This window comes from Aythya ferina (assembly GCF_964211825.1).
Source record: "Aythya ferina genome assembly, chromosome: 3".
NCBI lineage: Eukaryota > Metazoa > Chordata > Aves > Anseriformes > Anatidae > Aythya > Aythya ferina.
The window spans coordinates 7,687,402-7,707,838 of NC_140298.1; the positions used below are offsets into that span (position 1 = coordinate 7,687,402).

The 20,437-nt window shown below is 42.7% G+C and overlaps 1 protein-coding gene across 9 annotated transcripts in view; it reads right to left on the minus strand.

Moving 5' to 3' along the window:
- Positions 1 to 16,763, minus strand: part of MACROD2 (mono-ADP ribosylhydrolase 2) — an 858,318-nt gene extending 841,555 nt beyond the window's left edge. For 2 of the 9 annotated variants that reach the window (XM_084512463.1, XM_084512461.1), the window contains exons 1-2: positions 16,515 to 16,763; positions 12,074 to 12,190 (exon numbers count right to left, since the gene is read on the minus strand). In XM_084512463.1, coding sequence (XP_084368589.1) covers positions 12,074 to 12,190; positions 16,515 to 16,560 — 163 coding nt within the window. In that variant the 5' untranslated portion in view covers positions 16,561 to 16,763. Of the gene's footprint in view, positions 1 to 12,073; positions 12,191 to 15,295; positions 15,438 to 16,514 lie in introns of those variants that run through there. The other 7 variants (XM_084512464.1, XM_084512462.1, XM_084512459.1 and 4 more) reach the window with 5 other exon arrangements.
- Between the last annotated feature and the right edge of the window lie 3,674 nt (positions 16,764 to 20,437).

Sequence of the window (20,437 nt, forward strand, 5' to 3'; positions counted from 1 at the left end):
GCAGTGTTAAAATTAAATTTTGTTTACCAAATCCTATTTCTCAGTGTTTCCCTCTAGTTCATAAAAATATGAGCAACAAACTAAACTGCAAGCAACAAAGCTGAAAATGGGTGAGTTTCATCATTTATAGACAGCTATAGAATTCACTGCTATAGGAAATAAATTATTTCCAATAAAACAAGAAAAATCTCTGCTATCTCATCCTTGCCACAACAGCTACTTATGGAAACACGTGTCCCCACAATGCCTTCTCCCACAGCAATCTGTAACAGGGCCAGCGAGCAGTGCTGGGTAAAGGCCCCAAGCAGGGGATGCAAAACCCAACACCTCCCCTCCCAGGAGAACCCAACAGAAGGCAGGATCAGGACACTGCTCCACTTTTCTTCGCATGGGCTGCTGAAGAAACAAAGGAGTAGAGCAAGTTGTAGCATCTAACCACCAGAAACGGTGCAGCATTCATCCTACTAAATATTCAGCATGTTGTCCTCACTGCTTCCAACCCCTCCTCCCCATGCTTTGTTTTTACAAATGTCTTGTACGGATTAAAAATGACAAACTATCAGCAATTACTAACCCCACAGCTTTCCATTCCATTTGTTTCTGCATACACTTACAGAGCTTTAGGAAAGCCAGATTGTAAGATCTGTTACATTACGTGCCTGCCTTCACTCCTACTAACAGTGGATGATTGTGCAGGACAGGCAATTGCTTATTTAAATCAAGATAAGCATTATTTCCACGTGTTTCATCATCACGGGAAAGCATTCACAGATGCAGTACTTGAGTTTTGTAGCATAGATTCGCTCTGCCACTTCTTGGACTTGAACACAAACAGAACCTGGGCACAGGGAAGAAACAGCTGCCATAGACAAATTGGTCTCTACCTAGCCAAAAACACAGCACTACATGCAAGTTAAAGGCACTCAGTGATGAACACCAACACCTTCTCTGATGGTACTCTGCCAATACACTGTTTCAGCTAATTACAGAGTGGCATAATTGGATTAGCCAGGGATTGTAGTCAAGTATGAAGCCAGTGGGGCACAAAGACACCACAAAACACAGAATGGATGAGGTTGGATGGGACCTCTAGAGATGTCCAGCCCGCTCAAAGCAGGGCCACCCACAGCAGGCTGCCCAGCAGCCTGGCCAGTTGGATTCGGAGCATCTCCGAGGATGGTGGTGGAGTCTCCATGAAGTCTCCAATCTGTGCAACCTGCTGAAGGGTTCAAAAATTCAAAGGAAGCAAGTACTTTCTTATTTTCAAAGGATTTTCTCTTTCAAGTAGTGCCCATGGCTTCCTGTCCTGTCACGGCGCACTGCTGAGAAGGCCAGAGCTGCCTCCTGTCCCTTTTATACCCTCTTGTCATGTTTAGAAACACAAGATCCCACCCGGGACTTCTTTTCTGTAAAGGAGAGACTGGGAGAGCTGGGGTCTAGGCTGGAGAAGATATGCCCCAGACCTTACCCAGGAGTTACCCAGAAGTAACTCCTCTGATCCACGTTAATACACATTTATCAGCAGCCCACAAACAGGTTGATAATTAAGAGTCTCTACTTTTCAGCCATATTATGGAACTGGAAGACACTGAAGGCTATGTCACAGGTTAGAGACAGAGAGGGTTATACCATGAGAATTAACAAAGAAATCAATGTTCCTAACAATCCATGCAACGCTCACGCACAGTGCATTTATTCTGGTGTTACAAAGGTCTTGTGTAGTCCTTGCAGCATTATGTTCCTACATTTCCTCAGTCTACACCTCCCCCCCCCCCCCCCCAAAAAAAAAAAAAAAAAAAAAAGACAGAGGCAAAATTAGCCCGCTGTGTCTGTGAGAAGACGAAGGTGAAAGCACAGAAAGGCTGGACCTTTTCATGAAGTTCCTGGGTAACTATGGAAGACTTCATATACAATGCAGAAATACCGAAGAATGAAGTTTGGGAAAGCAGTGGTAACAGGGAGAACAAGAAAAGGAATACATACTCAGCCTGCATTTGTGATATGATCTGGTCTGCAGGGACACACAGCTGTCAATTCATAAATCAAAGTCTCCTCACCTCACTGCCATGCACAGTGGCAGAGCAAAGACACAACGTAAGGAGGCTGAGGCCCTAGGGTATTTTTGTGTTTACTTGGAGAGTCAGCATCCAGCTGCTATGCTTGCTTCTGTACCTTGGGGTTTCACTATTTCGGGGCCATAGGCATGACTGCTGCTTTAGCCGAACCCCAGAAGGAGCTGTGCTTTACATATTTAAAGAAACTCACTCAGTAACTATCTTGTGTTGTCTTTTTTTCTTCTTCTTAATGTGAGGCTTCAGAGGGATTTGAGGCTTTGTGACAATGTATTGGACTAACAACACTGTTCGACAGAATATTTATTAAGTTCTTGCCCAAGCCTGATTACAAGTATCTGGATCTGAGGGATACCAAAAACTTAGATATACAGATCCTTCAGTCCAACTCTCACTGCTGTTCTGTAGGAAGTACATTAAACAGTCACCTGAGGCCACAGAGAGACACGAACTACACCGTGACACTTCCAACCCAATCCCTACTTGATTGTCTTCACTGCAGAGAACTTGTAATTAACGACAATTCAGAGAGACAAAAAAACATGTACTTTTTCTGACTACTATTTATGGCATCAGAGAAATATGTTCGTTCTTTTTATAATAAAGCTGAAAGACTATGGGTGATGCTACTTCACTAGACCCCTTCAAAGACAAACCAGAACACCTTAACTGCAAGATCCATGTCTTGATAATATCTCAGAACTCATAACACTATTACGGGTATGCCCAAATCAGTCCAGTACTTCCCAAGATCACCTTCACCCCAAACTTACACTACCACTGTATTACTCCAGTCAATTTTAGAAACTGGCTGGAAAAAAGCAATATGCGACCAGGTGTTATGTTTTCAGCAGCATTTGTTTTATTCACCTAGAAGTATAAACATTTTAGTAGGCGTACACAACACGTGTGGCATCAAGCAGAATTAAAGTAAGCTTATAGTGTGCAAATTCATTAGCTTTTTAAGCAGCCAATTTTTACTCTACATCCTCTGTCATATAAATTTCCTACACCATTGCTAAGCAACCGTTTCTCTAGTTCAGCATTACACCTTCTGTAGTACTTACTGTGGAGCTTGGAAATAAGAAGTTACTACCAGCAAACTACGTAACTCCTGCACAACTGCCTGCAAACATTTCACACCATCGGCATTCAGGAACATCTCTGCATGAGATATACTGACAACGCTGCTTAGAGATGGGAGAGGGACTTCAGTTTTCTAGTGCCAGGGGTACAGATCGGTATGTTTTTATGCAAATACAAAAAAAAATGTCTTTTGCATGAAGACCTTAGACTTGGGTCAGGCTTACCTTGCAGCATTTCCCCACCTGAGGGGAAAGACAAAAAAAAAAAAAAAAAAAAAAAAAAAAAAGCAATTCACTATCCTAAGAAACAATATAACTTCAATCCAAACAGCAAGGTACGAAGTACACCTTGTAAGTATTTCAAGAGGACTCTTCCCATACTCACTAGTACAGAGAACCATAGTTGCTTACTGTAAGGTCCTCAGAAATAGGATGCAATACCAACTCAGTAACAGTTGGGAGCAATGTTTAGTACCATCTTATTCTGCAAATCCACATAAATACAATTTTTTTCTTTTTTTTTTTTTGGGGGGGGACGGGACGGGATGGACGGACGGACACCAAGCCTTAAAGCACTAGAATACTGTAGCATAAGTCCTTGCAGGGTTTTCTTTCAGTTAATTTAGATTAACTGTTCCAACAGAAGTACAGCAATACAACACACACAATGTTCATCCAAGAACTGAACCCTGCAGTGTCTTTTTCTAAGCAGTTCCTTTTTCAAAAAGAGTGACACTAAGCACACAGAAATCAATCCAACCCAGGCTGAACTTGAACTAAATGCTTTTCAGTTGCTGCACAAATATGACAGGCAACTTTGAACACCTTTACAGAGTAACCATCAGTATAAAGGAGAGCATCCAAACAGCCCATATTCACATAAAAAAAAGCCCATGTGAGAAAAGCCAGGGGCAGGTAAGTGTTTTGAAGTAAAACAAATGTGCAAACAGCTCTACTTTTTCTTCAGATCCGCATTATGGATGGACTCAGTCTTTTGGAGAGGTTCCTCTTGCTAAACTATACAACAGTCTTTACCAACTCAGTGCTTGATCATTAACTCCTCAAGATGCTACTCCTACAAGGATATGTGTAGAGAACTACTTCAACTTGCAGAAATAAATGTGTTGGCTACATCAACATGATGCTGAGAGGTTTAATTTTGGAAGATGTGAGTTCTACAGCATCCTGTCCACAAGAACAACTGGAAACTTGCGTGAAGGCCCTTGGTCACACAAACTTCTATGTGCCCATTTAACACAAAACAGCTGCAAACCTCAGTACCTTTGCTGTGCACAAACATGATGCTCAACTCCCTCCATTTATATAAGAAATATCTTAGTGAAATGGAGCCACACAATTATAATTTCAATTGTTTTAAAACCGTGCAAAATAGAAGCTTAAATATAAACTGGATTGTTCAAGCCTACTCTCCAGCACAGAAAAACATTTCCTGCACCTTGTAGCAAACATCTGGATGCAGCCTTTTCTGCAGGGTAGATGAATTCTGTGCCAGCTGGATTTTCTGGTGGCACATCAGCTAGATGCCACCTCACAGAGAAAGCCTCGTACCACCTCACATAGGAAGTACTACAACAACTTACTCAAAGGTTACTTGTCTGTTATAGATGTTTCTCTGTGGTGAGCAAGTTGGCTCTACTGAACCGAGCAGTTCGGCTCTAGTGAACCAGAAAAGGGAAATGAAGCTTATCTGGTTTCCAGTGATTAGCTTTTTAACACACGTGTAATTGTGTGTTTAATTGTGCATGAAGCAAACGCAGCTATGCATGAAAGTTGGCTACTACCACTCAGAGAGCTCAATGAGCTTAAACTATCAGTGACACCACTACCTTATCAAGGGAGTGTAGCCACCACAAAGATATTCATGTGCTTTTAGACTTGCTGTGAGCCTCCCACGTCTGGAAAGCAGCTGGCAGGCCTAGCCTGCGTGATCACTAATTGTTGTTAGCCCCAGGCAGCAAGTCCTACTTGAGGCAGTAGTTCAGCATCTTTACAGATGTCTGTCACAACTAAGCTGCAGTGAAGCAAGGCAAGCAATGCCAGCTCTCTTCTTCAGTAAAAAGAAGGTCCCCGTTTTCTGCAGGTGGACACCAGCCTGTATTTGAAGTGAAGGTTATCTGGAAGTCATGTAACCAGTCAACACAGCACCAGGTCCCCACTACTCAGCACTGACAAGGGTACAATTTAACAGCTTGATCTTGGCCTCAAGCTAATCAGAGACACATGGTTTTTAGTCAGGCTGGCACATCAGCTCACATCTGTCTGCAAAAGACTGTGAGCACATATGCTACCATCTATCATAAGTCATAGATTAAGGTTTTAGCCAAACTACCCTACTGAGCAAAACTAGATGACTTACTGAAACTGTCTTCATAGAACAAGAAATTAATTTGGAGATCTGATCTTGCAAAAGGGAGCTCATCCATTACACAAAAACTGAAAGGAAAAATAAGTCCATCAGGGAAGAAAAACAGACAAATACATAAACAGAAATTTCTGGAAATGGATACACATGACCGATTACTTTTCCATCCACATACATCAAACAGCTATCTCATTCAAGAAGTCAGTATCCTTCTTTTCCCTTCAAGTCTTAAATTTGAGATAAGTCAGCCACAGAAAAACTCCAGGCTGGAACTAGGAAAACACCACACTTAGAGCCATTTCCAAGGAACACCACAAATCACGTTGCACACAGCATCACTGCTGATAAAGCCACCCTTCCCTGCAATCTGAGCAGACCTACCTGCTGACAATGCATGGCATCATCTGGGCTTTGGCTCCAGCTAGTACTTCCTTAGGGACCTCTGTACTCAACTTCAGTACCCAGTGAAATTCAGGAGCTACAAAAAAGGACTGGTTCTCCTACTGCATGGGACAAAGGCTCACAAATTATTAATCTAGTCAAGATACAGGTTAGGAGCACTTAAACATTAGGTATATCTTTACCAGGTGAAAAACACTTTTAACTTGACTGCACGCACCTCCGCTACTAGGACTCTTAAAAGCACAGTAATAGCTTGTGGAGCTTCAGTAAGGATTCTAATTTGTTGCTGATAGCAGCATCCTTTCCTATAGTTAACTGTGGTTGGCCACATCAAAATGCAAGGGGTTCTCAGATGCATAGAAAAGGGCCATAAATGATAACTTCATCAAGGACATGTTCAGCTTAATGCTATGTGGATGTTAACTTGCTAAAAAAATAAATAAATAAATAAACAAATCACAGAACAAGAGCTTACAAAGAAGTCATCATCTTAATCAAGGACAAGTGACTTATCTTGTTATAGAGAATTAGCCACACTGAATTATGTATTCTTTATTTATACAGACATATATATACATAAACTGAGCTGAATTCTTGCTTTTTAATAACCATCTCACTGAAAGCAAGATTTTTCTTTGAGGAGAACTGTAAAGCAAATGTTATTTCTCTAGCAAGAAGTCCATCCTGTAAAGGTTATATACATGCTGCTCACCAAGAAGTTACACAGTCAATCAAATACACATTGGTTCTTTTTGTTCACCAGCTTACCTCCCCCCCAGACACACTACTTGAATTATCTAATAACACCAGGGTTATCACCACATGAGTAGGAATATTTGCTAATAAAAGCAAACCAACTCCAAAAGACAACTGTTTCTCAGCCTACTCTCAAATGAACTTGCTCCCAGAGATATTTTCCCATCTCCGTGCATTGCAAAGCCGTCTTTGGAAAAGAACACCTGAGGTGTACGCTTAGAAGAGCTAATCCAATATACGAAACATTAAAATAAAAACAAAGAAACAAAACAAGCAAATACAGCACTGAGTTTAAGTGAAGCTGAAATTCACATTTAAGACTACAACAGATGAACCTGAACTGTGACATGCAAGGTATTCCCATTTTATACACTAGCTCAGCTGAAAAGTTCTTGTGCTACTAACTTAACCAAACAGAGCCAGCAGCAAAAGCACAATTTTCATTGACTGACAGACAGCAAGCATCACGCAGAGTTAAATGTCTCAATTTTCTTTCATCCTTGTCACTCAGGTAGAAATCTGTTTTAACGACAGTTGTTCAGTCACTAAAAGGAAGAAGATAATGCAAGCTGATGGACTTGCTTTGTTGGTAGTATGTGATCTTGGAAGCGTGGTTTTGCAGAGCTATTACAGACTGAGAGAACCCCATCATTAGCAAGTAACTTCTGAAAGTTTTAATGTTCTTGTAGAACGTAATTACTTCTTCTGTACGACCCACTAGAGGTAACAGCAGTTTAACAAGACCCTGTTTCTTACTTGTACGTTTCTGGCTGATTTTCACCTGTAGCTGGGTAGCAGCTTACTTTCTGAAGTGGCTGTGTGTTGTGTTTTGCTTTTTTCTTTAAAACGAAAAAAAAAAAAGAGAGAGAACAATCACCACCTTGATTCATGGTTCCTGCAGGAGAGACACTCACATCACTAACAGGAGAAGCTCTGAAGTAGCCAGTATTATTGGTGGTTAGTTAGCAATCTCAAGAAATGCTGGTCAATAAAGCTCAATATTATCATAAACTTTCTTTTTAGCATTAAGCACTGAGTGGCTTATACAGCTGCTTTGTCTCTATAATCTTGTGTCAACACAGTGACTATTCAGATATCTACAGATTTCTAGTACAAAGACACTGGTATTAAACCCAAACCTTACTATTATACATAAAACCTGTGGCATTAAAGTAGATTATTTGAACATACTCAAGCATATCATTTTCTAAAAGTAAGAGACTAAGAAAATTCAAAGGCAGCTAGAACATCTACATATTTCAAGACTTGCTAAAACAAAAGAGACTACAGACCCTTCGTACCATTTAAATAAAAACAACTTAAGTCCCACAAGTTGCTGTATCCTTCCTTTTAAAGGAATCGAAAGCAGTTCTTACCACTAGCGAACACCTTTAAACCATCACTTGAATTTGCTGTTTTCTTTGCACCAACAAAACCTGAGAACTACGATAGCCCAGCAGGATTATAAAATGTTGGAGTTAAATTTGAATTCTATTGTTTGAATTACTACATTAATATAAAGCATTTATCTATTACTGATAAACAAACGTCAACAGCAACACAACTCCCCAAACACTGATTTTTAGAAAAGCTTTCAAAGAAAAGTTCTTTGAAAGAAGACGCCTCTTCCCGAGTTTCCCCACTGAAACCTAAAGACATCTTCAGGAATAACTGTGTATTCAAGAAAAAGATAGTACTTTTAGCTCAAAAAAAAATAATCACTAGTTATTCTTCTACATCGTTTCTTTATTCACCAAGCATAACAACACACAAATTACCATTTCTGTACAGGATAAGTGTCTAGTATAAGGTTGTATATATATAAAACAGCATTGAAACAGAAGTATAGAAAATCCAGTACTTCAGAAAAAAAGTCCATTATTTGTAAGTTGTCAGGAAGGACTTCTTCTTCAAAGTATGTAACCAAACAGATGAGAAGTGCCTGCCTTCAAGTACAGCCAAAGGATGAGGTATGGGAGAAAGGATGGGTTTCAGTGCTGACATAATACCTCTCCCTGTATGACAGGGTCGTTCTTAGTCCCTGCAGTGGACAGTTCCTCATATTCTCAGTGGTTAAAACAAAAGTTTTGCTCCTGAGGAAGTTTTGTAGACATAAAGAGATTCTTTCCCTTACTACTATCTCCTCTGAGACTAAAAAGGACTGCTCCTAAATAACAGCAGCGCAAGGAGAATGGACAGTATTATGGTACTTGATCTCCGAGGTCTGCTTTCACAGGCTGGCAAGTTGTTTCTCAAACCCCAGGGATGCTGACGCCATAGACCTCCCAGAAAAACACATGCCTGTGTCAGTTCGCTTCCCTCCGTTCACAGCAGTGGGCACCAAGCTCACGTGCTTCCATTCCACATCACTCCTTGCCCCACTCACAGCGAAAAGCATCAGAAGTATCGGCCAAATTCCATGTGAAAACACAATCCAATTTCAGCTCTTAAGGCACGTCAAGACCCACATCCATGTAAGATGACTTATAAAACTGCAGGATTTTGTTTCAGTTGCAAAGGAGTAAAACTGAGGCTGAACTATACACAGCTCCTTTCAACTTCATCATTCTCACACATTTGCTGCTGTAAAAAAAAAATAAATCACTAAAGACAAAGGAATTGTTAGTTGCCATTGAGATTTCCCTTATTTCATTCCCCAGAATCCTTTGTTGTTACACATCCCACACTCGTTAAGATTTCCAGCCTTTTTATAACTCACTTTAAGATCAACTTGTTCAAAGCTTTACAGGTATGGTTTGTAATTTGGTTCTGAATACCACTTCACACCAGAGAGCGAGGGAGGAGCAGGGGAAGAAACTTCCCTCCACAACTAAGGTATATTCCTCAAACTTCCTGTTAAAGACCAGACAGAGGTATGCGAACGGTCAGAGGCTGGTTCCTTCCCAACAGGAAGCTTTTCAATCCTTTCAGCTTCAGCAGTTCCAAAGGCTTTAATAATGTCCTGTTAAACTTCCATAGAAGAGCGGGTGCCAAACTAATCTCATAACACCTTCCAGCAAGCCATTCACGTTTAAAAATTGGTACCATAAAGTCTTTGTATTGTTCACAAGATGGTTTTCCTAAGTCATTACAAACATTTGTGTAGTACTGAATGCCTTTTGTTTCCAGCCTGGTGCATCTGTGGGCATTATGCCTGGCCCAAAGGCTCTCCCCTTCTCCTACAGCTTCTTACTCCAGCAGAAGATTGATCACACCTGCTTCCATTTATTTGTTCTTGGTTCCTTTCTTGACTTGTCCTCATCACTCTTCCTGAACAGCTACTCCACACTTTACTAATCAATCTGTCATTTATTCACAGTATACAGTGTTTGAAGTAAATGGTAGAAAGCTTTTTCCACATTCCTCATCAGTTGCTGTCTTGGCTTGTCAAGCGTACAGATTTTTTTTTTTCCTCCTTCAGACCTCTCTAGTTTGTCACTGCAAGAAGAAGTAGCCTTTCATTTGAAGAAAATAGCAGGATTTGAGCAGGGAATTCTCAAGTCATCACAGACTTCAGCACACCTGGAGCTTCATCCCTTCGTATACTCTTGATGCCTTCAGAGTGGAGTCAACATTTAAGGGAAACAAAAGTTTGAAACAGATGCGGTAACAGTTATACTAACACAGATTTCTTTTAATTGCACTGATCAGTTGAAATGTGGAATCATTTCCGTACTCTAGCCTTCTACAAGGTCACTATTCCACATGGCTTATTTACAATAAATATATCTAAGAAAACAGGAAACTAAGGATATTTTCTCCTGAATGCGCAGTCTAACAAAAGCCTTGAATAGCAGAGAATAAAGTGTTTCTGAACAACTTCTGCCTTCCAGCATTTTTGCAGAGCACTGGGTACTAGCAGGGATTGCAAGAACATCTACAACGGAATAAATTCACTACTGCCATGATCCAATACCCACATATTAGACACTGACATTTTGCTTATGTGAGGTGTAACAGCAATCGCAACATAAATCCACACCTTGTCAGGTTCAGCAGGACATGTAGCAGGAGATTTGTGAATTTCAGCAGCTCATACTGAGTTTGAGAGTTGTCAGAATAAACGCATAGCTCAGGCTAAGAAGGATAAAGAATTTCCCAGTTAAACTACATGACAGACTGCATATTCTCATGTGTCAAAGAGCTCCTAAACAAACTTTGGAGAAGTCAGGTAATCTTTTGATTATTATGCAGCCCTTGTTTTCTAGATGGACAAGCTTCTTTACAAGATATCAAAGACCTACTGTAATGGGAGAAAGAGGTCTGTGAGTACTGTTGTAATAAAGCTATGTCAGAGTTTAAAAGCTCAGCAACTTCTGATATATATTTTCACTTCAAAAGTCATTAAGGAGGCTTTTAGGAAGAGAGGAAAGCATTATCTGCTTACGACATTGGTATCTGCAACTCTGTTAGCCCCTCGAGACTGTAAAGGAAGTACTACAATCTTACACTGAATATTATCATAAAGACCATGGCCATCCATGGTCACAAGATCACCCTACACTCTTTTTCACACTAGTAAGTATTAGCCCCTAATGGTAACAAAAGGGCCAGAAACCTACTCCTGTACCTGCAGCAGTAAGAAAACTGCAATTGTGAGCACTTCACATTGCGTAGTTAGATTGCAAGAATCAAAATTAAGCCAAGTCAAGACACAGAAATAAAACAAAGGGAATCACACCAAAGAATTCCCTCCTGTTCACACACACATGAATGAAGGAGAACTAGAAAAAGAATGAGGCACTGTAACAGAATTAAATTCTCATCCATCTAAACCTCAATTACTTGATCTATGTTATTGAATCAGATTCACATTTCTGGACAGCGTTCACTGCAAGTTTTTGGACAACTCTACTGGCCATCCTGATAATGCTGCACACACTAAGACAAGAGGGGTTCTTGCACGCCAGGCTGGTGCACCTCAGCCCAAGCAAACATGTAGGATCATCAGGAACAAATGCTGTTTTCAGCTACCTACGAGAACACCACCATTTTGCCCAGATTCCCCATTCCATGATGCCTGCTAAATTTTAAAGACAAAAAGCATTACGCATGGCTGATCACTGGAATATCTGGAAAATATCTTATCTAGAAACTAAGAACTGAGGCAGAGAATAACTAATTTGCATACTTAAGGCTATCAGTGTTGTTATGACTGTCTGCATGTACTTGCAAAATTAGTGGATGCCAGCAAGGGTTTAAGGTATTTTGGTGTTTTCCACCCGCCACCTCTCTCAATGAAGCACTCCTGCCCCCACATAGGGCTGCCACTTTTAGCAATAACAGGGTTTCTAAGTCCTGGCTCTTTTAACAGTAACTTCAGGCTAAGCAAGCAGAACAGTCTCTATTTAAAAAGACTCCCCCATTTTACTTACCATCACTTTCATTCTTACTTTTCATTTCTTCCATCCATGTTGGAATATCTTTCAATGCAACATACTCCCTCGAGTACTCTTTGCGTCTTTCCTCCAAGGTCATCTTCAGCAAACGCTCTGTTTAGGGGAAAGGGGAAAAAAAAAAAAAAAAAAAAAGTTTTGCAAGCTTTCATATATTCTTGTACATTGGCCAAGTAGTGACCAATTCCATGTCCTTGAAGCAATTAAATACAGTTTGAAAGAAACAAGCATGGGTGATTTGATGAGTTACAAATAATAGGAGCTGAACATAGTGCATTTAAACAACCGCCTGCACCTATTTCTGGATATCCCAGTTCAGCAAAAAAATGCCGCTTCACTGCTCTCTCAACTGTCCAGATTTCCTTCCCTCATCACTACAGCACCTCGTCTTCCAGTCACTTAAACTCAAGATCAGAGATCCAACAGCAGCTTCATTAAGTAGGGAATTGTTATTTTATAGAATTTCCAGGCATTATAATGCAGTCATTAGGTTCTGTATTCATAAAACAGATGTAATTTAGAAAAACATCTTGAACATCAAAACTGATGCGTTTATCTCCTGAAACAAGTTTATGTATGCCCGCAAAGAATGAAAGGAAGAACAGTACAAAATTAACAGAGTGCCAATATATTACAAAAAGAAGTCAGCAAAAGCCAAATCTTATGTCACTTTCTTGATGGTTGGAGTGATAAAAAGTAGAGACATTTTTGTTTGGTTGTTTTCTTCTGCAAACAATGCAACTTCCAGCATGCAAAATCTACTATCATTTGCTTAAAACACATCCAGTAACATTTCATCCCGATTTGGGCCAAAATCAGCAGCTACAGAAAATACTAAGCTAACAGTTTGTTACCCAAGAAAAAGTACTACAAGTCTTTAAGTGTGACTGACGAACTGGTGGAACACAAGCCCGAGCACTAAGGAAGCCCACTGCCCTCCGCTGGCTGCCCAGGTAACTAAAGAGCAGCCCAGGAACAGCACGATTCAAGGACCACACTGGATTTCAAGTGCTGTAAAGCAGAAGCTGGGTTTAAATTCAAGAGCTCAGGCTAAGGCTTATAGTTTTGTACTTGAACATCAGTATACAGTATAACATGCTTGATTACCCCACGGAAGTACACATGGATTTATTTTTTTTATTTTATTTTTTTATCTGAGAAACAGTCACCCTGTCTTTTTTTTTTTTTTTTTTTTTTTTTTTTTAAAAAAAAAGGCATTTAGCAAAAAGTACAACTGCATGGGCTGTACAATTTTGACAGCTAGTGCCAACTTCGCTTTTCTTCAGACTTGCCTATAAATGCAGTAGGTTCTGAGGTGAGGAAAAAACACCCCACTGGCCCTGACCCAGCACCAGATTCTCGTAGCTGCATTCTCTTCCCCTTCCCTACCCCATCAAGCAGGATGACTTCACTCAGAAGTGAAATATGCTTTTAATGCTCAGTGTTAGTTTTGTACAAAATGTGTCCTTGCACAAGGAATGAAAAGAACAGACCATGTCAAGGCTTCCATGAGCTAATCAAGTTTCTGGGTGCATTTTACCAGTGGCACTGAACTACTATTACCATACTAATAGATTTTCTTGACACATTAATCAGGAATAAATACTCTTTGATGATCAAAAAGAGTTTAAGAGCTATGTGGGCAAGGAAGATCCATATTTTTTGCCTTTGGCATAAAGGACTAGATGGACATAAAAAGAGATGCTAATATTCAGATCAAGTTGAAGGAACAGTAAATGAGTTCAACAAACTGCTTCTTAGGTCAAACCTTTCAAGAAAATAGCTTATTTTGCAAAAACCCTATTATAATGTAAGTTTCCTAATGATGCAGAGTATAGTCAGTACAGCCTAAAATACCAAAGGTAAGTTTTGAGCACAGACTCTTATCCAAAGATATGTATTTTTTGATGGTTTTTGTTGAACTGAAGAAGAAATTGTACTGTCAAAAACACCACTTCTCTCCCCTTATTTAGGCTGTGTATCTTAATTGGATAGTTACAAGTATGAAAGTAAAATGTGATTAGAATCTTCATTATACATTATGGATACACACTTAACTCTACTGCTTCATCTTCAAACATACAAGATACTTAATGTGCCTGTTAGAAGTACTACAGAAAGACAAACATGAACACGAGACAAAGAGAGAGCACATTTGTGTGCATCAGGCTGGAGGGACCAACTAACACTGAAAGTTTGACTGCCTTTTGCTGAAGAAGTTTGAGGCAGCTCCCCACCTTCCAAAACACAATTCTAGAAGAAGGGTGTATGAAGCTTTGCCCTTTCAAGTCACTAGTGAGGCTTTAAAGTGAGTTTAAATTGCACACAGACCTCCCAGAAGATGCGTCCAACATCTTTAGCTGCAAAGACTGTTTTCTGCATGTCACCTGTTGAAGTGCTTTGGAAGCTCATGGGCAGACCAGTCGCATACCATAAAGACTCCAAAATCAGTGACAGTTCTGCTCCTACTGTTTCGCTGGACCACAGGAAAGATCTACCCTGTGAGAAATTGAACTAATCCTCAATTACTAAGAAGTTATTAAGGAAAGCAAGTGGGTTTGAACTTAGTATTTAGCAGTTTGCACTTTTTGAGAATAGGAACTTCTTCAAAACATAAAAGGTTCAAAATGATCACACCCAAAGCTTCAAGGGAAGAGCAGAATCAGCACGAGCAGTCAGCTTTGTGGGGAGCTGGAAGGATGCAGGAACAGCAGAGGCAGGCCTGGCATAAAATTTCTTTTCAAGGACAACCTGCATAGGAAGGAAAGAAGTTGTGCTTCTGTAGTTTTGCTCTCTAGTAAAGAGAATAATCAGTAAGAATAATCACACAGGGCTACAAGCTAAAGACCAGCATCAGCAGTAACGTGCCAGAGTTTCACACACACGCCTGAAAAACCCTGGGCCAACACCACAAACGTAATGCTGGGAAGCAGCTACTGGAGCAGAAGACTGGCAAATGCTGTTCATTCTCACTACACAGAGTGACACCAAGTTCTGGCTAGCTAGCGCTCAGAAACATGCTTTGCTGGCCAGAATAACTTCAGCAGCAGTCACGAGCTTCAGCTTGTGTTCACCAGTGTCACCCTGCTCAACAGATGGTGGTTATCGTGGCTCTGGTGAGACCATCATCCTCACAGCACATCAAGATGAAGGCGTGCTTGCACCTCACCTGTCCCAGCCCCTGTACTGCACCCTCCTCACCTAGGGTTTGAGTCCACGTGCTGCAAACTTGCACAAACAACAAAGCTGGAAGCAACAGGGGAACAGTGGGAACTCCCACCAGGGCTGGCCAGGTGCCTTCCCCCAGCTGCCCCCTGCATAAAAGCATTTCCTTGGAAGGCAACAACAGGCAGCAGGAAGGGCTTCCACAGGTGAAGTCGCTTACAGCTGATTGCACACAAGCGACACCCGAGAAGATTTAACTCCATCTTCTCTGCTCCGGAAGAGAGAAACTTTCAAATCTGGCAGAAATTTGTTGTCTCACCTCGACTACAGGCACATCGCAAGCCAGCTCTGAAAGAAACACGGACACACGATGTAACTCCCTGCCTCAGGGGCGAGTTTGATGGAAGCAGCTAACCTACAGAGCGATCAGCCTGCTTGTGGCTCTCACGTTTTCTCCTTCCATATGCCTACTGGATTTCTCCACAAAGAGGACAAATGCTATCCTTTGAACCGGTCGTCTGCCTTCCTGCCTTGAAATACACATGCAATCGTAGGGAACATAGGAGAAAAGAGACAACTTGTAACAACCCCGCTGGTGTGTTTCAGTTTTCCCTCCTCTCCCCCTTGTAGGTTTCTGGGTTATTTGTAAACACCCCCGGCAAGGTTTGTTTTCCTGAAGCCTCTTCCGATAGCCGATGTAAATATTTACACTCCTGCTGCGTGAATTTCTCCCGAAAGGGTCCCGCTGCTCTCCGGGTGACCACCACGGGGACACCAAGGTCAGCGGGAGGCGCCTGCCCCATACTTGCAGGAGCCGGGCTGAGGGGGGGAACCAGGGGGGGCAGGCTCCCTTTTTTTTTGGGGGGGCCCCCATTTCGCAGCGGCGTGCCGGAACCCGCAGGCTCCGCACCTCAAAGTAGCCCGGCGGAGCATCGCGTTGGGGCCAAAAATCCCCAAAAAAATAAATAAATAAAAATAAATAAATAATAAAAAAAAAACACCATTTTCTCCCCCCTCCCCACACGAAGAGCACGGGTTAAAGCGGGACGGGCACCTTTAGAGCCCGGCCGGCTCCGGGTCCGGCTCCTGCCCTGCCAAAACCCCGGGAGGAGGGGGGGGGGTCCCGGAGGGCGTGAGGGGAGCCCGCAGAGCCCGGGGAGCGGCAGGGACCGGGACGGGGGCTCGGGGGGCGCCCCCCGGCCATGGGGGGAGGCGGAGGGGGGCGGCGGGGCCCGGCCCGTGGCGGCGGCAGTACCTTTCTCCTCCCGCCAGAGCTTTTTCCGCTTGTTGCCGGGGTACATGGCGCTGTGGCTGGCGGCGGCTTTGAGCTGCAGGTTCCCCAGGCTCACGGGGGGGGGTGGAGGGGACGCCGAGCTGCCCGCTGCTGCTGCCGCCCGCCGCCACCACCACCACCGCCACCAGCAGCGCCGTGCAAACGTCGCTCCCCGGCTCCACAGGGTGCCTGGCGGCTGGGGCACGCCTCGCTCCAGCACGACACCCCCGCAGCGCCCGCCCCCCTTCCCACCGCCCGTTGGCTCCGCCAGCCGCCGCTCAGCAGCCCCCTCCTCCGCCCGCCGCCGCCGCCGACACCGGACCGGGCACGGCGGGCGAGCCGGCCGGGAGGAGCTTGAAGCGGCGGTGCTCGCGTGGGGATGGGGACGGGGACGGGGATGGACGGGGACGAGGCGCCGCAGCCCGGGCCCTCTGTGTGTGCGGGGGGTGCTTGGTGCGACATTAACGGGAGAGGCGCCCACGGTGCCCCCGGGGAGGGCGCTCGGGGCCCGGCGGCGCGGGGCCGGCCGGCCCGGGGCGGAGCAGCGCCCCCTCTGCTTCCGGGTTGCCGCCGGGCCGCGGAGCTCCGCCGCGTTGCTACGCGACGGCGTCCGGGCTGCGGCCTGCGGGGCCCCCGGGAGCACAACCCGGCCCGGCCCGGCGGGGAGAAATGCACAGGGGGGCTCGGAGGAGTCCGAGCCGGGAGGAAAAACACCCGCTGGGATGTGGGGAAATCAATAAAATACTGCGCGTGGTGCCGGCGCGCTGCGCTGTCGTTTCCAAAATTCCCCTGCACCGCCACTGACCCGCGCCTCGCACGGGTTCAGGTCCTCTCAGAAACTGCACATCCATCACCTCAGTCTGTGTGCTCTTTCACTTTCTGACCTCGCCTAGCTGGTACCTGCCAGGCTTGCTGCTAGCGTTTAGGTTAATTTATTTATTTATTTATTTATTTTCCATGTCTGCATAAACACGGAAACTTCTGCAGCCTGAATAAGTAAACATAGGGGAATAAGCAAACATAATATGGAAACAAATGAGGCCTGCCAGCAGCCCTACGGATCCTGCTAGCCCACGCTACACCACACGTGGATGTACCGGCCCTAACTCACGCAGGCAAGAGGATGCAGCCCTGGGACAAAACAGGCGCTGGCAGGTGCTTCAGAGCTTCACAGAAGGACGCGCACAAACTCATCAGTCTGCACCTCGTTTGAGCTAAATCATATAGAAAGACTCACTCTGTCAGGAGCAGGCTTGTCTTTGGTGATAATGTTCTTGTAGTTGGCCTGTAACAAAGAAAGGTGAGGCGCAACACAGCATTACTAGGGCTTTGTCCTTTTTCAGAACTACATTGAAAAAACACAAACTTTTCCAGGCATTATTCCTCATCACTTCACCAGCACGTGTTTTTTCTTCATCAATAAACTACATATAAAATGCTCAATAAACACAATTTAAAAAATAAAAATAAAAAAAATCAAGAAATCTGATACAAAACAACAAGAAATGACACTGTAAATTTGGAATCATCATGTACAAGATACACAAAATTGCCATTCTTAAAAGTGAAAGAGGCAACATCAGATAAAGCACGTCTATTGAGAAACTACCTAGAGATACCGCACTCAGGGAACCATTGACATGTATAATTGACGTGTATAGCTACCAAGTCTCAATTTTCATGGTTAAGGCAAAATATCAGAAAAGACTGAATTATCCAGTAAAAAGTATGCTCTCAGTTTAACTGAAGGAATTTTTGAAGATTGGAAAAGATTTTGAAGAGGAAAAGATTGTTGTCTTTTCTCGGCGTTTTGAGATATTTTCTATCAGGTCATGTCAGGAAGGAGCTAATCCGTCTTTGGTGAAATATTCTCTCTTTACAGAGAGTCTGTAACAATGTGCTGTAAAACAAACAGAAAAGTGCATAATGCCCCCTCTCGCTGTGCGCTTTGGCTTGGAACTTAGAAGAGGTACAATTTAATTTAAATATTTTACATAAAATGAAATATTGCTTGTAGAGGTGATATATCTGAAGTATTTTTAAAAAGGACCGAGCTTTTAAACTGTACATTTTCTTTTAAACTTTCCTTTTTAAAGCAGCATAAGGCAAAAATCTGTAAGAAGACATGATTCTAGCTTCACCAGTTACAGGAATACCTGCTATTTTATTAAGTTCTCCTTTCTGATGAACCAACAGCATCTGCAGTGTTGATGTTAATCTTAAGTCACTGTGCAGTTCCTCACAGCAGAATCCTTTGTCTTATCACACTTACTGGTGCGAGAGAACACTCAAAGTTTGCCTTTTAACCAGTCAAATCAGAATAAGCCTCCTCTTCACAAAGCATATTTCAATATTCAGATTAGATCAGCTCCTAAGGGTACATTACTGTATCTTTACGTGATTTCTTCATTTTGGCCAGGTGATATGCTCTCATAGCCCAAGCACAGTTTTCTCGACTTGATAATGAAAATGAGAGAAAAGCCAACAGATAAAGAGGCATAAAAGAGATCTTAGTTTAAATCATGTGTGTGTATATGGTGTACAGTAGATATTTGAACCCATATCCTAGATCACTGCCATATTTACCAAGCTACTGAATATTCTAAAGTCCTGTGGGATCTGTTCCACATTTTATAAATCAACGTTTATTGGACCAGAAGAGGAGAGAGAGAAAACTCGCTTCTCATCCAGGGCATTTGCATGCATTCTTCAGTTGCATTTGTAAAAGCAGCTAAAACAGCCATCATTTTGGAAAATATATAAAGAAAATATATATCTTTATAAAAGAAGAAAAAAAAAAAAAGCCTGATATTTGAGCCAGCACCAAAATAGAAGACCACATGGTGGTGGGTATGCTCTGCTCCTGTACTTGGCCTAAGTCTTGTTCAGGCTTGAGAGCCATGGTAGGCCTCAATGTGATAGCTCCTTGTACCGGACAGCTCATTAACAATGAGCAGGCAGCACTCATTACCATGAAATCTCTCATGGGAAGTAATGAATCAAATCAGAGTCCAGAAAACAATCTGATAAGGAATCTGAGCTTGACTACAAGTCAATCACTTTAGCTAATAAAGGTGGTGCCTCATCACTTTCTTCTCTGTAATCAAAGGAAAATTCATCTCAACACCGTTCCTCTGTTATCTACAGATTGTGGCAAAGTCTGACGCTGCCTCGCTCCCCTTGACACCTGTGGTTTATGCAGGACAGGCACCGGACAGTCAGGCCGCCCCTCTGCTCAAACCTGGTCCCTGTGGTGAGACTCATTGATGAGGACGCATTGAAGTACAAAAGAGGGGGACTGTGCAACCTGATTCCCAAACAAACTGGCAAAACACCTGAGTCCTGGAAAATTACTCACCAAAACAGAATGACCTTGCAATCCTATAAATAGTGATTCCAAGCAAGAACTCTTTGAGTGGCTTTGCCCTTGATCACCCCTCTGTGCTGGGATGCCTCTCAGGGTACCCCTGCGAGGAACCACATCTCACGGCTGACACCTTCAGGAACAAGTTCATCCATGGACAAACTCCAATAAGGTAAGTAATTCACTCTAAAGGGGGATTTGGGAAGCACACGACTGGATATAGAAACCCCCCAGGAACCTGCAGCAAGCCTTGGGTGAACCTTGCCATTCACAAATCTTTAACTAAATTGCTGTTTTTATTGTAGCAAGTTCTTTAGATCTCTGCGTTAAATGACTAATACTTACATACAGATTAAGTATGGTTAAAATCATATAATCTTTTTATTTGCTATAAAGTCATATAATAAAAATCTTAATTGCTGCTACATTAGAGTTGTGTAAGATATAACTCCATGACACAGATAAAAGACAGGAGTAAAACTTCAACTTAAAAATAGAAGTGTTTAGATTTTCCAATTCTGGTAAGAAAAAACTTATTTTA